Source organism: Pyrus communis, chromosome 4, assembly GCF_963583255.1.
Source record: "Pyrus communis chromosome 4, drPyrComm1.1, whole genome shotgun sequence".
In the NCBI taxonomy this organism is placed as follows: Eukaryota; Viridiplantae; Streptophyta; class Magnoliopsida; order Rosales; family Rosaceae; genus Pyrus; species Pyrus communis.
Window position 1 is genome coordinate 11,831,256 of NC_084806.1, and position 18,709 is coordinate 11,849,964.

The 18,709-nt window shown below is 35.4% G+C and overlaps 2 protein-coding genes across 2 annotated transcripts; both read right to left on the reverse strand.

Annotated features, from left to right (window-relative positions):
• Nucleotides 1-513: 513 nt before the first annotated feature.
• On the reverse strand, nt 514-1,720 carry LOC137730718 (protein FANTASTIC FOUR 1-like). The gene has a single exon (XM_068469677.1). It carries the CDS (start codon nt 1,564-1,566, stop codon nt 514-516), a length of 1,053 nt encoding a protein of 350 aa, XP_068325778.1. The 5' UTR covers nt 1,567-1,720.
• Nucleotides 1,721-13,485: 11,765 nt separating this feature from the next.
• On the reverse strand, nt 13,486-18,190 carry LOC137731793 (protein phosphatase 2C 70). Its single transcript, XM_068471011.1, has 13 exons — nt 17,996-18,190; nt 16,831-17,020; nt 16,546-16,719; nt 16,262-16,437; nt 16,008-16,166; nt 15,165-15,308; nt 15,011-15,072; nt 14,793-14,928; nt 14,518-14,612; nt 14,314-14,429; nt 14,106-14,235; nt 13,932-13,986; nt 13,486-13,822 (listed from the first exon to the last, which is right to left on the reverse strand). Exons 1-13 carry the CDS (start codon nt 18,125-18,127, stop codon nt 13,667-13,669), a joined length of 1,725 nt encoding a protein of 574 aa, XP_068327112.1. The 5' UTR covers nt 18,128-18,190; the 3' UTR covers nt 13,486-13,666.
• Between the last annotated feature and the right edge of the window lie 519 nt (nt 18,191-18,709).

Genomic DNA, 18,709 nt, shown 5'->3' on the forward strand with positions numbered 1-18,709 from the left:
TTTTCCTACATGTGTATGGGGTCCACCCGTATCTCACCTGATTATTGCCAAACGCCTTCTGTAGGAGATTTTACAGTGTGCTAGAATTATTTTGCATGCATGTTTAATTCTCTTGGTGGACAGCAACTGCATGAAAATTTGTTTTTTGTTTTAATGAAAAAAAAGTTAATTACTGCATTAATAATATAAGAACCACCTCCCATTGTGAGTGTTTTAGCACTTTATTCAATTCAAAATATTGGTGTCATTGAAATAGATTTATTTGAGGAAAGTCTGATCATTTCTGTTGTCCATGTCTTTCTGTATGTGTGTGTGAGAGAGAGAGAGAGAGAGAGAGAGAGAGAGAGAGAGTAACAAGATTAACTACCGGCTATCACAGGGATACATTATGAAGACTAAAAGGGAATTTGTAGAATAGAAAGAGAGAAAGGACAAACAGAAAATTGTGAAATTTTGATCACACAACTGGAGAATACTATACTTAATTAAACCTTTAATTACTAACAAGCCTAATTAAGTAGACACCCAATAGGGCTCCCAATACTTTAACCATCCTTTCTCCTCACACTCACCACCACCCTCTTTGCACCTGCTTGGCCTTTTAAACTTGTCCATTCCCTCATCACCCCCAACATTCAAACTATTCCCATCCACCTCCTCACCTTCCATCAAGCACACAATTGATCTCTTCCCTTCTTCTTCTTCTTCTTCTTCTTCTTCTTCTTCCTCCTCCAGTTCTTCTTCTTTATTTTCTCCGACTTCTTCTTGATCTTGTTCTGCTTCCTCCTCATTGATGTCATTTTCACATGCTTCATTTTTACACCCTTCATTGTATTCATGAGTGGCTGCTGCTTCTCCTGAGTCAAAACTGGGAGAAAAGGTTTTTGAAAAGCACAATCGAAGATGGCCATTGCTCCTTTCAGCTTGGAAGAATGTATGACTTAAAGGGGCCTTGACAGCCTTCATGATCAGCCTACCATCTTCCCTGTGAGGCCTAACTTGTAGAGAATCCTCACCACTTATTGTTGTCAACGGAGGTGGGAAACCATGAATATTATTCACCTTTTTTCCACCCGAAAATTTAGGTTTATGTTGTCGCTCCCTTGGCACAGCATTCGATTCTGATTCAGGCATTGGTGAGAAAATGCTGAAGCTTTCTGTGATAATGGCGCCGGTCTCGCAGGCTAAGTCTTCGGTGCACATCTCCAAGCTCTTCTCATTTAGCTTGGTAACTGATGAGCTCCTGTAAAACCTAGGAGGGGTGTAATTATTTTCTTCGTCCACCTCAGCAGTAGGGTTTTCTAGTGAGGGTTTGGAGATAGCTTGGAGGAAACTCCAGCCACCCACCAAGTCAGATTTTTCGGAGGTGGCCTTATTGCTGTTGATTTCCTCATAATTATTGCATTTCTCTTCAGAGAAACAACCTCTGATTCCTAATTCTTGGGTGGGAATTGGAGAGATGTGATGAGCTACTGGTGCCGAAAACTTTAGCCTTAGGGTTCTTGGCTCCACAAGATGATGAGACTCCAGGCATGACTGCAGACCTTGGCACACGATTGTCGCCATATACGATGACAATTTTCACCAAAATTTTAAGTGGGAAATGACGTCTTTAGCTGGAAAATGCTATGAAAGAAGAGAGAGAGGGGAAATAGAGACTTCAGATGAAAGGTCTTGTTGTTTTGTGGTGTGTGAGAGACAGGGAAAACAGAGGACTCTGTTTCGGGTGTTTGGAAATTAGAAGGAAGAGAGGTTTCTGTGTTGTTTGGGGAGAGAGAGAGAGAGAGAGAGAGAGAGAGAGAGAGAGTGGAGAGAAGAGAGGAAGGAGGGGATTGAGCAGAGTGATAAGAGAGGGTGTGGGGTGGGTATTTGTAGTCCGAAGTGGAAGGTATAGAGCTCAGAAGGAGAGGTGACCCAGGTGGGCAGGGGGCCTTTTTTGCACCACTTGAATTATACAAATTTTAATATGGTAACACACTACAAATAGGCAAGAAAAGGAAATTTTAAAATAGTCCTAACCTTTAAGAGAGTGATTCAGGTTCACTATTTTTTATCTTTTGTACATTCCTCTTAATTTCAGTTTTTGTTTTTTCTTTAATTTGTTCAATCTGTCATTGTTTCAGAGGGGGGGTCTTTAATTTGTTCAATCTGTCATTGTTTCGGGGGGGGGGGGGGGAGGGGGGGGGTGTGGGGGTGGGTCTAGCGGTCCAATATTAATGCTCGTTCCCAACTTATTCACTTCCTAGCCTAGCATGTGTGAGGTTTTCACAAAAAGCTCTTGTGCAATTAGAAGTGAAACCGAAGTTACATTCTGTTTTGTAGGGTTTCCAAGATGGGACTTTTCACATTCTTCAACATACCCCCTCACTGAGGTCACTCTTTAGTGAGCCACATGTGCATCCAATCTTACACTAGTCACCTTTATGTTTTTTTTACTTTTGTTTAGGCAGCAGAATATGAAATGCTCACAATTGGAAGGGTCAGGTCAAGGTCGAGGTCATTGTTCAAAATAGTAATCATGCTGATATTATTGGGTTGTGTTTACAGTGCAATAAAGAATGTGGTTATTCAATATATGTTATTATTTGTCATGGCTAAGTTTTCAATGTAGGATTACATTATTCAATACTCCTCACGTAGAACTGTGTCTTTACTGGGCCACACAAGCAACTAATTTCACATCAATGACCTCTTCTTTCTTTATTCTCAAGGAGTGGAAAATTTATGGTCAGCTCTTGGTCATTATTGGAATGGTATGTCAAGTCCAGCTCAGTTATCATGTCATTGTTTCACCATCGGATCAACGATCCATTACTAATTATATCGATATTGTCTTAACTCAATCATCTATACAAATTGGCAAGTATTGAATTTTATCATAAAAGATTTCAGTGTAATTAGAAGTGGAACCATTCAATATAGTTGTAACTATCATGTCAAGTTTCCAACGTAGGATTACAATCTTCAACCCACTCCAATTGCTAGAAGCAAAAAAAGCGAAATGTGTTGGAGGTGAAAAATAGTGTACATAAATCATTTTCCAACTTTTTTTTAAAACTCCAATTAACTTTTTTGCTTTTAAACTTTGTGTTTTCTCTTTATTAATAATATTAAAATTTGAATTAATATGAGGATTTCGAAATTTTCAGCAGAAGATTTTTTTTTATTCTTTCTCAAATCTCATGTAGACTAAAATGTCCTTATATGGGCATGCATGAATGAATATAAAGAGAGAGACAGATGGAATTTATCATTTCTTCAAACTTAACATATTTTCCCATTCATTTCCAAATGAAAGCCAACAAAAGGGCAAGGGAGAAAAGGAATCCTCCAAAAATTTATTGACAGTGATATTGCTTTTTCTCTTTCTGAAATATAGTACTTACCAATTAAATACCTGAAATCACTATCTGCTGTCTGGTGACCAGTTTTTTTTTTTATGATCCATATGCCACACAAGTCTGGCATTAATAGTATGTAAATAAAGAGGAAAAAGAAATATATCAGCACACACCCTTCGACATTACTAGATTTGCACATATTTATATATTATGCTGACCGCAGATTGTATACACACAATCAACTTAGGAATATAGGGGGACATATTTTCTTGTACCAGATAACTTGCTATACTATTATCAGGTATCAGCTTATGTTTTATTTGAATGTGTAGTCCAAATTGACAATTTAACGACATAAAATACTAGACTTCTTGTCTCTTAAGATGCTCTTGTTGTAGAAAGGGATCACTTGTAGATACCTTTGGGTGCTAAAGGGGTGTCCTAAACTAATAATACAATGTCATAAGAAAGTTAAACCACATGAAACTATAATATTGGCTCGAAATGCCACCGTAACATTTTACAAGGGTGGGTGGGTGTAGGTACGTAAGTTTCCCCGTATTGCGAGATGGTAATATATAATGTACAGTTGTTCATAAGGGTTGATTCTTGATAGATGATCTGACCACAGAACATTACTATTATATGCATGTACAAGTAAAGCTCGACTTATAAACAATTAGTCTAACGAGAGAACATTACCCTAGATCGAAATCTACGTGTTATTCTATATACCAGGCCTAGATAGGAAGATTCATACTGCATGCATCAAGAGGGGGGGAAGACTGTCAGCGCAGCTGCATACATCAATAATTATGTTTGTAGAAATACAATTTAATTAATGTCAGCAGGGAGACACAATCCCACGGGCATATTTTCCTATGGATCTTTGAAACAAGGAGAGGGTGATGGAGTGAGTCCCACTTCAATATAACCCTGCAAAAACTAGCCTATCTTGTTCAAATAATGTCATAATATTGCCTCATGCCTGCCTGGTCGGAATATTTGTCAACGCAACCACTGAACATCATATTTTCGATTCGAAGTTTGCGACCTACCCACCACACAATTTCATTGAAATCATGTTTCAATTTGATTCAAACCTTGAAACTTGAAGGAATCTCTCAAAGGTAAGGCCTTTAATTAATTTTTTTTTTATTTTTCAATTTTAGTTTTTGAAAGGCCATGTGGTTCCAGTTTTTTTCTTTTCTAATCACCCAACTTGGTGGATTGTCCAAAAAAATTGGTTTGTGTTAACAATTATTATGTTCCTGCCGTCACTTTGCATCAATCCCACAAGGCCATAGAACCTGTACATGAATCTTAACTCCCTGTAGAGCCACTGAACTAACTGTACGGCCATCTTAGGTAGACATGTTAAAAGCTAGCTAAGTCCACTAGGTTACCCTTTTGTTTGTCGGCCGGCGAGGCTATGTTTGAATAAGAAAATTTTAAATTTTAAGGGATTGAGTCTAAATTAGTACGATGGATCAAAATGTAGATAAAGGTGATCAGTTACGCTTTTTATATGAACATCTCTCACATGTTTATGTATTGTAGATAAAGTCTTCTTTAGGATCGTAGGGGACTTTTTTCGCCAAGGACGGTTGCTCAGAAAGCACCTTGGGATTGCCGACGAAGGAAGAGTTGCTTGACCGCGAGGAAGGCCCTAGACAAGTGATAAAAGCGTTGCTAATTTACTCTATCTACATTTTACATTCCATTTGTTACTAATTTGGACTCAATCTCTTGAGACTTGAGAAATTCCTCACTCAAACAAAACCTAAATGTATCTCTCTCTCAAAAGAAAAACTTGAGTGGAGACTTTCGTGCCAAGTGGAAAAATGAGGAGAGACAGAGCTATGTACAGGCCATAAACTAGCATCCTCCTAAGCATGAAAGTCTAGCTCTGCCACTAAGCAAGAGTGGTTGGTACTACCTAATTAAACATAATATGCGTTTCAAATTTAATTCTTTATTCAAACTTCTTAACATTTTATGTTTTAACTAAACATTGCATGTATGTCACTCATCTTTCCACGTGACTGGAAAGTCCTCATGCTGAAACACAAGCACAACTGCAAAAGTAATCGATGTTGCCTATAGTTAAAACATAATGTGTTTCAAATTTCTGGCTATAATTCAAATTGCAAAGCACATATTATTCTAACTAAACACTGCATACATTTTGACCTAAAAAACACTGCCTAGTGCATACGTATCACTCATCCTTCCACGTGTCATGATGAACACTCTTTATATCAAAGTCCCCCAAGAAAGGTCTTAGATGGCTATAATTCAAATTGCGTAGCACATATTATTCTAACTAAACACTGCAAACATTTTGACCTAAAAAACACTGCCTAGTGCATACATATCACTCATCCTTCCACGTGTCATGATGAACACTCTTTATATCAAAGTCCCCCCAGAAAGGTCTTAGATCTCTCTTGGTCTAAAAGATCAAAGGCTTGCTTATTGACCAAATGGAAAACCAGCCCAAGCTAAAGAAGCTATAACCACTTGTGCGCGCGCACACAAAAACCCTAAACCATGTGGGAAGACAACAAGTGACCTACCCTAAACGCTAAAGCATACCTAGAAGAGTCTAGGACCATTGCCTAAAAATGTTGCTTTTAGGAGTACTGGTTGCTCCTACTAGAGGGCGTTTTGTGGTGGTGAATGATGTGGGTTTCCCAGTATAGAAATGCTGGACCAGAAAGCTGCGCAATTGGAGGAAAAGTAAAAAGGAAACCAGCAGGAGCATCGGGCAATCAAAACTTTTTATGTGTACCTGCTGACATATTATGCCATTTGCATGTTGCCTTGTGTGCTTATAACTTATATGTATAATATTATCAAAATTAGATCATACTGACGTCAAAAGTGTACTGTTTAAAACCATTATTTGTTTCATATTAATATATACCGACCTCTTCTGTTCAAGTACATACTATAAAAACATGCGTTCTCGTAATTTTATTTCACTATTTTTCTTTATTATTTTACATATAAATTGATATGAGATGTCCAAGAGCCTGAAGAGGCCAAGACTTTGCATGAGAGCGCATGCTGAGGTCGTCGAGCTGACTTTCTTTTAAATTATCAGTTGACAGATTAATTAACGAATAAATTCCTCATTTAATTACTAATGGGAGGATTAATTAAGTTAAGGATAGAAAAAGCATAATAATACAAGAAATCACTAGATGCTTTCCGTTTAGCTGTTTAGTGTATTGTTTAATGTTCTATAACGTCATTAGTTTTGTTTTTCTATTTAATTATTTTTAATTGCCATATCAAGTTAATTAACTTAATTCGGTGCATGTCTTGTTTCTCTCTTTTCCATGATGTAAAGAAGGCAATATCTTCCCGCAATTTATAAGAAAATGATCAGCATATGAATCTATGATTAAGAATCTAAGATAAAGCTAAAAGTGAATATATATGTATAAAATCAGCATAATACGTGGAGAGCATCATGCATTACTGTTCAAGTAAAGTTAATTTAGAAGGAATAACCAAACTCATGGATGCTTTCGTCACCTTTGAGATATTTTGGATCAAAAGTTGGAGCCATTTGTTCATGGGCAAAGGTCAAATACCATGTGCTATGATCATCAAATGCTGTTAATCCAAAATTTGAAAATTTGACCATCTATGTCATCTATCGGTTCAAGCTTATCTCATTTAAAAAAAAAAAGGTTAAATGCTCATAAAAAAGTAAATTATAAAATATATCTTGAGGTTGAGAGACACCAGCTGTATCAACCATTAAAAATTACGTATAACAAGAAAGAGTTTGTTCAAAAAATAGACGCAGCGGGTGGGAGAGACTCAAGTTGGCTAATTCATTGACAACAAATTTATCTCACAATTGATATATATGTCGAATACTACAATTTCAATTATGACGTATCATCTCACGCTAATCTTATTGCACTGTAATTTCATAGATTTCTAGCTTGGGGGCGTATATATGGCCATATGTAATTCGATCTAGTAGTAAATAGTCCCACAAAAACCAGAAAACTTAATTAAGAACCCTGATTAATTTATTAATAACCTTTTGGTATACCTCTAATTGATCGTACTTTTGTGCTTTCTGTTAGTTCAAAAGTTTCCTCATCAGCAAGCTAATTGAATAACAAAAAGGCCATCAAGTGTGTATCAGAATCTGTTTTTTTTTTTTTCCCTAATTAATTTTGTTGAGAGAAAAACAATAGTTCAAACTTTCTGCACCTAAAATTTTATGTGACATTTATGTGATCTATCTATTTAAGTGACACACGGAGTTTAAACCCACGTCATTATGCAAAGACTCAACTTCTTTCCATCATTATGGTAAAGAGCCACTTGCACATGTTCTTTAACTTAACTTATAATTAGTTTTTAATTTTTTTTTATTAAGGAGATAAGTTGAAAAATTAATACCGTTAAGTAAAATTTAAATGAATGACTAGATCTCAATAAATAAGATAGGTCACACAGAGACTACATAAATTTTAAATGAAGATTTGAAAACGAAAAACAAAGAGAAAAAATTGCATCAGATTCCATCATAGCTTTTTGAGATTTTGAATTGAAGAGAATCTTTAACAAAGAAAACGTTATCTCCCCTTGGCTTTAAGTGAAAGCCTAAAGTTAAGCCTTTGATTTTTCCAATAAACATCATTTTTTTCGGCTAAGTTATGCAAAGGTCTCTGATTAATATTGTGAGTTTAATTTTTTGTCTCTGAACTCTATTAATAGTTTTTTTTTTTTTTTTTTTTTTTTTGTCTTTGAATTATTTCATTTGTTGTATAGTAGTCATTTTCATTAATTCCGTCAACTTTTTTCGTTAAAATGAGGGATAAAATAAGGATTTCATCCAAAAAATAAGAAAATAAATTTTTCAAAGAGAAATACTTGGCTCCTCAAGAATTGAGGAGGAACCCTTAAAGTACTTTATAACCTATTCATAGAACTTCATGCTTATAATCGAAACTCCTTAAGAATTGACTAAATGATCTTAATTTTAATTGATTTTTTGTAGAAATGATCTTTAGATAGTGATTTATAATTTGAACAGTTCTGATCACAAGCATGAAATTCTACGAATAGGCCACAAAGTATTTTGAGGAGCAACTCCCTCCTTAAGGAGCCAACCTCTTTTCATTTTTAAATAAATTAGATTTTTTTTTTTGTATTAAAATACCACTATATCCTTAAATTTGACGGAAAAGAGATATATTTGATGGAATGACTATTCATGCAATGTAGAATTAAATTAAAAAAACTTAACAAACAAATATAAGAGTACAGAAACGAAAACTAAACATAAGATAAGTTAAAAAAAAACATTGTTACCATGCATTTTTTTAATTAAGGCTTTACTGAGAAAGACAAGAGGACCCAGTTCGTGGCTTAAACAAGCAACTAATTAAATGAAGCACTCACACACATACATACCTTTTTGACCCATGTTATCATGTTGGTGCCACGCCTTTCCCCTCCATTTTCAGTTTCTTCAAATTAATTATATACTTAAATAGCAGCTGAATAAAGCAATGAAAGCCTACGTAATCCATGCAAACATGTCATGCAAGTAATGGTCATAGTTTATTTTATTGCTAATCTAATGACAAAGTTAACAGTACACAAACATCAAGCCCATGAAAAAAGCTTTTAGAAGCACGCAGTAGTTAGTACACATACATAAGCATCGGAGTCGAATGTTTGGCTTTATTGATGGTGACTAAATAAACTTTTGACTTTTAATCTCGGCTTGCATGTTTTTCTCTTGGATTTGGTATTAAATCAACATGCTTAAACTAAAACAAGAATCGAAGAAAAATTGAGATATCTTGGATGCATGATATCTAGATTTATGTTTCTTAGTTGGTTTGGGATTCGGTTTTAGTATTGGATTTGGTATTCTAGGGACTTTATGTACCCATGACATCTATTAGTATAAATAGATGTATATGGGATAGAGTTTTGTGTGAGAGTTTTGAGAGGCATAAGTTTGTATACTTGAGAATACTTTGTGTTTGTGAGTTCTCTTGTATTTGTTGGTAATCAATAAAGTTTCCGTTGTTAAAGAGGTACTCCTATATTGAAGAAACTCTGAAATCGTTTGTGTTTTGTTTATTGCTTAATTGTTTTGGTTTAGTTTTCAACACTTTCTAGAGCTTGTAGTTGTAGTTTCGACTTTTAACTATGTTATCTGTTGATGCAAGGATTTAAAGAGTAATAATAGGGAGATCAATTTTTTTAGAGAAAATTAGACTCTACCACTTCTTTTTCACATTTTTTAAACTAAACATATTTGTAGGTTTTTAAGTTTTGATTAAACTTTTAAAAATTTAATTAGGGTGCTTTAATTTATGTCCACATCCATTTTCTAATTTAATTCATTTATCTGTTGTTAATGTACTTTTCTCAAAGTAAAAGGATATATACTCCTCATTTCTAGTTTATCCTTTAATATCACTTATTAATTCTTAATTATCTCCCTAAAAATCATAGACCATGTTTTCTGCTTTTTCGTTTCTCTCACCCAGTTCATCAAAAGAGAGATACATGCATGAATACTTTTGCAGGGGAGAGAGAAAGAGATAGACATAGAATAACTACTAAACATAAGCTGCAATTTGTTAGGGGGTATAGAGAGATTAGACGTTCATAAACAATGATCTATTTTATTGGCTTATGAATGTTCCGCAATCTTTATATCCACCATTATTGAATATGCACACATATTGCATCTTGTATCTCTTGACATGGATCACCACAATTTATTTTTCAAATAGAAACGTACCAATGTCAAATTAAAACGTACCAATATCAAATTAAAACGTACCAAAGTTAAATTAAAACGTACCAATGTCAAATTAAAACGTACCATGCAATTTGAAACGTACTCATGTTCAAATGAAACGTACCCACTATAATATCTAAAAGGAAATTGAGTCAATCGAAGAGAACTTTCCAAACGTACCATGGTATGTGAAAAATTATGAAAATATCGATACAAGGTGTGGTAAAACAAAAGGCTTACACTTTAGTGTTAATATTCAGATTTGAAGGTGTACAATATATCATACCCCACCATCTTCGATGGCAATTTGACATTGACATGTGCTATCAATTAATATGGTGTGGAGTTGGAAGAAAAAAGGTACGCAAGAAGCAGAAGAAAATATCAAGTCGTTTTTTTAAATTGTAAAAGAATTTCTATTGAAATTGAATACTGAATCATAACCACTAGAGATTTTATAGGTAATTGGTAAAGTGCATATAATGGCAAATCGTGTGGTTTTGTATTAAGTGGAACCTAAATTGTAGGAAAATGTTTAATCAAAATTCTAAAAGGCATGGATGTTTAATCTCAAAATTTCAAAAGCTAGGCATCTGTATCAAAATGCCCCAATTTTTTAATCAAGTTTGCAAACCAAATAATGTGTCACCAATAAGAAATAAACACGTTAGTCGACACTTAATTAACATTCAATCATCTATAACCATATCATTTGGTTTGCAAATTTGATTTAAAAAATTTGGTCTCCCTAGCATTACCTGAATTTGAATATCTCTTATATATCTGTAAATGGGTTGCTAATAATGAAAGAGAGTGAAGTGATATCTTTGCAAGATTTCTGCAAATTTTCAGATATATTTCAGCAATATCGATAGTTTCGGTAAAATTTTGGTACAAATTTTGGAGATTTTAGAGATATTTCAGTAAAAATTTAATAATAAGATTCTTTATAGTTGCTAGTCGGTATCTTAATTGTGTAATTTGAAATTGAGAGGCAATCAAAACAACATAAAATTTGAAATTGCCCCTAAAAACAATTCTTTCAAGTTTCAACAACAAAAGGAATAGAACAGATAAAATGTATTTTATACAACTTAATTCAAATTGAATTGGATAAAACCGTAGCATTGTGCTTGAAGTCAATTTCTTCCAACTTGCTTTCACTTTTTCAACTTTTATGCTACTAGTTAGCTTCTGTCATTAGATAATTTTAAACGATATTTCCACCGATATTGATTTATGTATGAATATTTCTCTAAATTTGGACGGCATAAGTGCCAAAGAAAAAAAGAACCTCCATGCGTCATTTGGCACTTTCACTTCCACTACCATAGCATTATAGTGGTAATAATTGAACTAAATTACTTGTTAAATTGTTAATATCCTTTTGCAGATAATATTAGGGTTTCTAGATGATCAAAGCCCAGCTAGAGTTTCTGTATTTGGCCTTAAAAAGTAGCTGTAGCTATTTAAAGTTTTATTAGAACAAAAGTAACGTTTGTAAGCACACTAGACTAGCTGACTGATGTGGAATAACACTACTACTATGTTAGGAAATTTCCCTCATCGAGTTATCCAAAAATTATAGACTTGGAGGATTAACTAAATATATGTCAACCAATCATGATTAAAAAATAGTAATAAAAAAAAATTAAACATTCCAAAGATTGTAGCTAGCATTAAGAAAGTCAAGCATATAATGTGTGGAGAACATACATACATATATATATATATGTGTGCACGCGCGCGTGCAAATGCTCGCATTCACAAAAATGACGTAGTTAACTCATAGCCTCATAGTTACTCGGTATGCAGGGTTATATATATATATATATATATATATATATATATATATATATATATATATATATGGTAGCTGCATCATCTGATGTTGTGATTTTTGTTTTGGTTGATTTTATGGTGTGACTAGCGATAGCAATTGATGGTGGAATGAGGGTGAAAGCATTGCAATGCTGCAGCAATGGAGTACATTTAAACCAGCTGCCACACACCGTAATCCAGAAAATAATAATAATAATATTTTACTTGAGAATTGTTATTAGCACTCTAAAAATCTCATTTGGTACTCCAAACTTTCTATAATTAGAAAGAAAAATACACTTGTGAGGAGTGTAGAATGAGATTTTTGAAGTGCTAATAACAGCTCTCTTTCACTTTCCAATTCTTTTCTTTCTCATGTTTGCTGATGCATATTTCACTTTCACTTCAACAACGAAGAAGCCAATGATAAGAAAGCAAAAAGCCCCTTCCATGAGATATTACTCCTTGCCTTGGATAAATAGAATCAAATGAATTGATATTGGTACGATCCGACCGCATGAATATAAATAAAAAACATTTTTCGGGTAAGCTTCGTCGCTCCGTGGTCTTCATAATAGAAGAGATATTTGTCGATATGTCTGCGCTATTTTGGAGAGATCGTCATAAATGATTGAAGTGTGTTGTTTATGGGTAATAAAATATTCAGGCAATTAAAAAAAAAAAAATTGTTATCAACTCTTCAAAAATATTATTTGCATTAACCACAAGGTGTGGTGCTATTGGCAAATTACCACCTTCACTTGGTGCATCATCTAAGAGCACTTTGTTGAGGCTTCAAAAATTAAGAAAACCCGGTAGCACCGACCCTAGCCTTGGTAGCTGTTTCCTACCTTCTCTATTTTTTTTTTCTCTACTCTTTGTTTCTACTGCTCTTTCCTCTTGCCCTTTACCCTGATCTATTCTATCCCTCTTGCCCAGTTGGTATCCCTCCTCTTTGTTCATCTTTATTTCGATTCTCAGCCATGAATATCGTGGAGATCGTGTGTAGAGCTCCGACGTTTTCATCGACTCAGGTGTTTCTAACACCACCACCTTCACCTGGTTATCTGCCTTTACCGGCAGCGTTGTTCACAGGCTTCCACAGACTTCATCCCGATAGTTGGCTTCCTTTGATCAGTTGCTAGCTATCCTTTCTTTGTGGTTATGCTTGTGAAGCAGATTGAGGTAGAATGCTGCATTTGAAGAGGTAATGCTCGACTCTGGACGAGGAATTGAATGACTCGAGGTTTACTATGGCGGTGGCTGATGCAGTTGATGTTTCTAGAGTCTGTAAATTTGTTTGTGTGTTTGGGTTTCAACGGTTAGTTGGACCCTTTGTACTCTGTTTGTCTTGGCCCAGTTTTTGCTTGTCCATATGTTAACTTTGGGCCTTTGGTTATGTTTTTGTTTGTTTCTGGTTTGTAATAAAAGTAGCCTTCAGCCAAAAAATAACTCTCCAATTTCAAGACAATATCGTCCATTTTGCTTGTTGATAAACAAATCTTACACGAAAAATATGTAGGCCTTGCATGAGACTTGTTTGGTAGGTAAAAGGGAGAGAGAGAGAGGGAGAGAGAGGGAGGGGGAGAGAGAAAGGTAAAACTGTATCTATTAGATTTTGGGATCTGAAGAGCGACGAAGGTGAAACGTAAGAAAAGAGAAACCTAGTTCTGTGTTGAAACTATAACTTATATAACTCATATCAAGATTCAGATTTACATGCGATCCTAGAAGTATCAAAATCTAAGAAAATTATAGAAGTATTATCCTTTGTTCGCACAGTTCTAGCCTCACTCAACAAAACATTAGCATTCTTCTCCGCCAAATTCTCCCCGTCCATCGAGTATCTCTCTTTCGTCTGTACAACACCAAGTTCAAAAACCCAGAAAACAAAAGACGTTAAGCGAGTAAAGAATAAAATATTGATACTTCTCACAGAAAAATTAGTAAAAGAAAAAAATATATACCTGAAGGACCAGCTGAATCGCCTTCTTCGGACTAATTACATCCCATAAGCCATCACTGCAATTCCAAATCCAGAGTTAATTTCCATCATCCATAAGCATTGTATTTTTCTCTTGTGCGGTATTGAATTTCAGAATGTAAGCTTTAAACAAAGTCAAATCGAAAGGCGCCCTAACCTGGCCATTATCGCAAAGGCATTGCTAGCTTGATTGATATGCACCACTGGGCTAATGTATGGTTCTGAACTGAAGCGGGAATCCTGCTGTTTAAGAAATTTGTCTCCAAGCATCCGAGCAAGGTTCAAACCTGAACATGTGAAGAAAAGCGTGGGCAATCCCCAACAACTAATCATGTAATTCACAAACAAAATGAAGTAATCATTACCACATAGTCGTGTTTCACCCTCTTTCAGAGGCACTCCCGTTTCCTGGATTCGGAGTCTTTCACCAGAACTACTAATTCTATGATCTTCGGTCATCTTAATCAGCTTCCCATCAACACTGCCACAATTAAATCATACTCAGTTTAAAACAGGGAATCACAGGTTTACTTTTATCCTAATGGAAAGACAAATAGACAAACACATACTTCATAACACAAGCTGAATCTCCAAGATTTGCACATTGTACAAAGAAACTGTCACTACCATCAGTCCAAACTAGAAGCAGAGTCGCAGTACAGCCCTGCAAAATATGGTCCCTTATATTTATGCAAACCGCAAACTTTAACTACTAGTAACAGAAACATCTGAAATGTATGAGAAAGGAATCAATTTTAGATGTGTGCGAGTCAACTGCTTTAGTTTCTAATAACACAAAAAGTGCAAACTAATGGACCAAGGTGAATCAAGTGAAATGGGAAACCTCGTAATGGTGATTCATGCATGTTTCTGTCTGTAAAAATGACTCCCTGAGAACATCTGAAGCATCACATACTGACAAGACCCTCTCCCTTTTTAGCGAATCCGATAAAATGTTGGCAATGATCTGAGGAAGAAGCCTGTAAAATAAAAGGACTATAAGGCAACTACAAAAGAATCCAGTACAAACATAGGACACTAAATTGTAAAAGAAATACTAACTTGCTAGCAGATATGGCGGCCTCTGCTCCACCATGTCCATCACAGATACCAAAAAGTCCGAACTGAAGGGCAAGAATTTAGGTGATATTAACTCGTTCAGAAACTTACAAAAGTATTTCAATAGAAGAAAACACAATGAGATAAGCTCTGAAACCTGATCAACCCCAGGAACAGGCCATTGATAGTAGCACACATCTTCCATTGGAAGCTTCTTCCCTCCACGACGCAGAGCCATGGGATCTGAAGCCATGCCAACTCCAAACGGGACCTGACTCTCAGTTTCCGATGCTATATGAACCTATAGGAAATTAGCAAATGTTATGTCAGCTATACAATACAATTTGTAAACACTAGATATCCTCGTTATAAAGCCAAAAACTAAGCGAATTAGGATAATAAATATAGAATAAACAACTATGATATCAAACAAAGCCTTACCCACAACAGAAAATAATATTCATATACAGACTATAGATCAGTTTTCTAAAAGGAACCTGTTTGTTATGTTCAAAAAAAGAGGCGCTTGTACAGAAATGAAAAGAAATCATTAAGGGGGTCATCTAAGTAGCACAGAATTTAAGCCTCTGTATCATAGAACGTTATGATGTAATGGTAGGTTTGTCCTATTATATTTACACAGGCAGGGTTAGAACAAGCGATCTTGGGTCTTGCACCTATTTTGTATACCATATGAATCCAAGTACTTGTATTCATTGAAACTTATATTTTCTGATATAAATTCTTCTCAGTTGCAGAAACAACATACAGCCTAAGTAAAATTAGATTAATGTGAGAAATTCACGGTAAACGTATCTATGTACGCAGCCAGAATGTCAGCTTTTCTCAATTACGTGTATGTTCTGCCTAATTATATTTAATTAGCATGAAAATGATCAATATTAAGAAAAAAAAAAAAAAAAAAACAGTAATGTTATACTTTCTAAATGCAGATATACATTTTATTTACTTCACTCAGATATAAGGCGCATTGACTTACAAACACTTTTGAGGTCGTTCCGAGTGTTAGTATGTCTCCACTTGCAAGCTCCATGGGGTTACCCCAATGTCTACTTCCAGAATCAGGATTATTGATTGGCTGAGAGTTCAGAAGTGTTCCATTCAGGCTGCCCATGTCTACCAGCTCCCATTTCATTTTCTGCAGCCAGTGATCAGGAATAACATAATTATTATACCACAAACACACAGATGCAATGCCAATAAGTTCAAAGAGGTAGTTGTTGTTATGCTTACATTTGAATTCCAGTTTATCAATGCATGCTTTCCTGACACCTCCGAGTCCTTCAATAATAAATCACTTGGAGGAACCCTTCCTAGGGTCATAGGAAGCCTGGAGGTACTTGTTGACTGTATGGAACAACGAAGTCCATGGGAAGGACCAGATATGACCTCCAGGTTGAGGCAGGTTCCTGCACTTCTAAAAGAAGAATATGATCACATGTTTTACACACTCAACTGTATAAAAAAACCATTAGAAGAATAAACACTTCAAACATGTGAAAGCGATAAGAAATTACTTTGATTCAAGGTATCCTTGGGCAGAACCTCTTGAAATCTCTCTTGTTCTGAACTCTGGCTACCGTTCTTCTGCTCTTCCACTAACTGCTGGATTGCAAATGGACGCTTCAGTGTCTGACCAACCAAAATATCCTCTGGAGCATCAGAAATCACGTCCAGGACCAAGCTATCACCTGAAACAAGTGAAGCATAAATGTCTGGTTTTGCTAAGGAGTGAAATTGCACTTAAATGCAACTAGTAAAAGAATTATTTAAATGTGGAATAACTTGATAAACTTAATTACCTTGAGCCAAAATGGGAGCTGCAGTGGGAAGCCTCGGCTTATGCACAAGTCCTTGTGGTCGGGGTGAGCGAAAATTCCCTTCACTTGGAAAGCATGCTCCCTCTAGATCGTAACCTCTTGGAAAATCAATGCCCTGGTTCCGGACCAGATCCGCATCATCCGAAACAAGGGGTCTCTCAAGCTCACCGACCTAAACGGAATTACAAGGTGTGAAAAAGCTTACGAACCATAGGGTAAACCAAATGATAAATCATATACCCAAGAAGCACTTGGTATTCAGGTATTCATTGAGAATACTAATAGAGACACGAGACAACAAATCATCTAGTGGGATGGCTTGGGTTTTCGAAGGGTCACGTAGCATCTGCCCTTTTCACCCCTTGATAGAGTGTGTAGTTTTGTTACTTTCTAGTCTCTTGTATAAAGCTCGTGCGCTAGAGCACCACACCTTGGCACTCGTTCAATTACTCTTTTCGCAATGTAGGCTTCTGATTTCATTACTTTATTGAATGTGACAAACCCAAAGCAGAAGACTAAACAATAGAAAACATATAATCATAGAATTTTCAACAATAGAAACCATCAACCACTTGAATATGAAATGAAGTAAACAGCTCTATACATAACATCAGCAAAAACACAAAACAACAACTAAGTTCTAACATTAACCCACAAAAGCTCAAATTCCCGGCTTCAAAGTCTTCAACTTTACCAAGATACGTAATATCAAACCCTAATAAAACTAGAGGGCACCAATGGAAGCACGAAACAAATTCAATTTTACGCATCAAATCATTGATCACGCTCAAATCACCACAAATGCTACTCACACATTCCGAGCTAAATTGATCAAAGTGGCACAAACCTACAAATCTTAGGCTCTAAGCTTTAACTCAAAATCCGAAACAAATAAGAAATTCCCATTAAAACGGAGGAAAAAAAAAAAAACCCGAAAACCAGTGATAAAACAAGGTCAAATCCGTCGCGTCAAAAAATTCAAATTTTCCTTCCTTTTTTCCTACGTTTTCTCAGCAGCCAAACAGAACATTACACTAATGGCGCGCTCTCGAACGGAAAGGAGGATCGAAACCGAACCTCTGAGAATTTCTGAATTGAAAAAAATTGGGGGAAAAAGTGGAAAGAAAAGAGGGGAGGAGGAGAATACCTTGATAGTGCGAGAACGAGAGGAGGAGGAGAAGAAGCGCCATGGTTTGCAGGCGAGGAAGATGAGGAGGAGGATCAGAAGAAGCATAAGGAGAAGAAGACCGACAATGCTCACTAGCATCGTCATCGTCATCGCTCTCTCTCCTCTCCACCAGATAGAGATTGCCTTTGAGTTTGCGAGAAGCTCGCTTTGAAATGGTCGCACATTTTTTCCTTCTTCTTTTTTACTTTTTCACCTTCTTTTTATTATTTACTTTTTTACATAAAACCCGTTGAGCAAGTTGTCTCTTATCATACAAAATGAGTTAAGTTATTACGTGAGAATATGAATTCAAACTTCGTCGGTGACTAGTTTAATAATTAATCGAATAAAATCTATTATTTGACAAAACAAAACAAAAAGTATAAAACCCAGTGAATAAAAATCGTTTATTCGGATTCGATCTTCATCGATGCCCCTTCTCATTAAAAGTAAAATTTAACTGTTTACCACACACGCAACTGCTATACTATAAAAGGTTCGATGTTTTAACATTAAGTATATTTCTTTTACGAGCAATAATGTGATTGTTATGACTCGAACTTGAAAGATAGTGGATTGAAGATTTTATTGAAAATGTTGGAAAATAATTTCAAATGTGAAAATAAATACTCTAAAATACAAAGGAATTTATATAATTTTTTGTGTTCACCGTAACAAATTTTTTATTAAAAA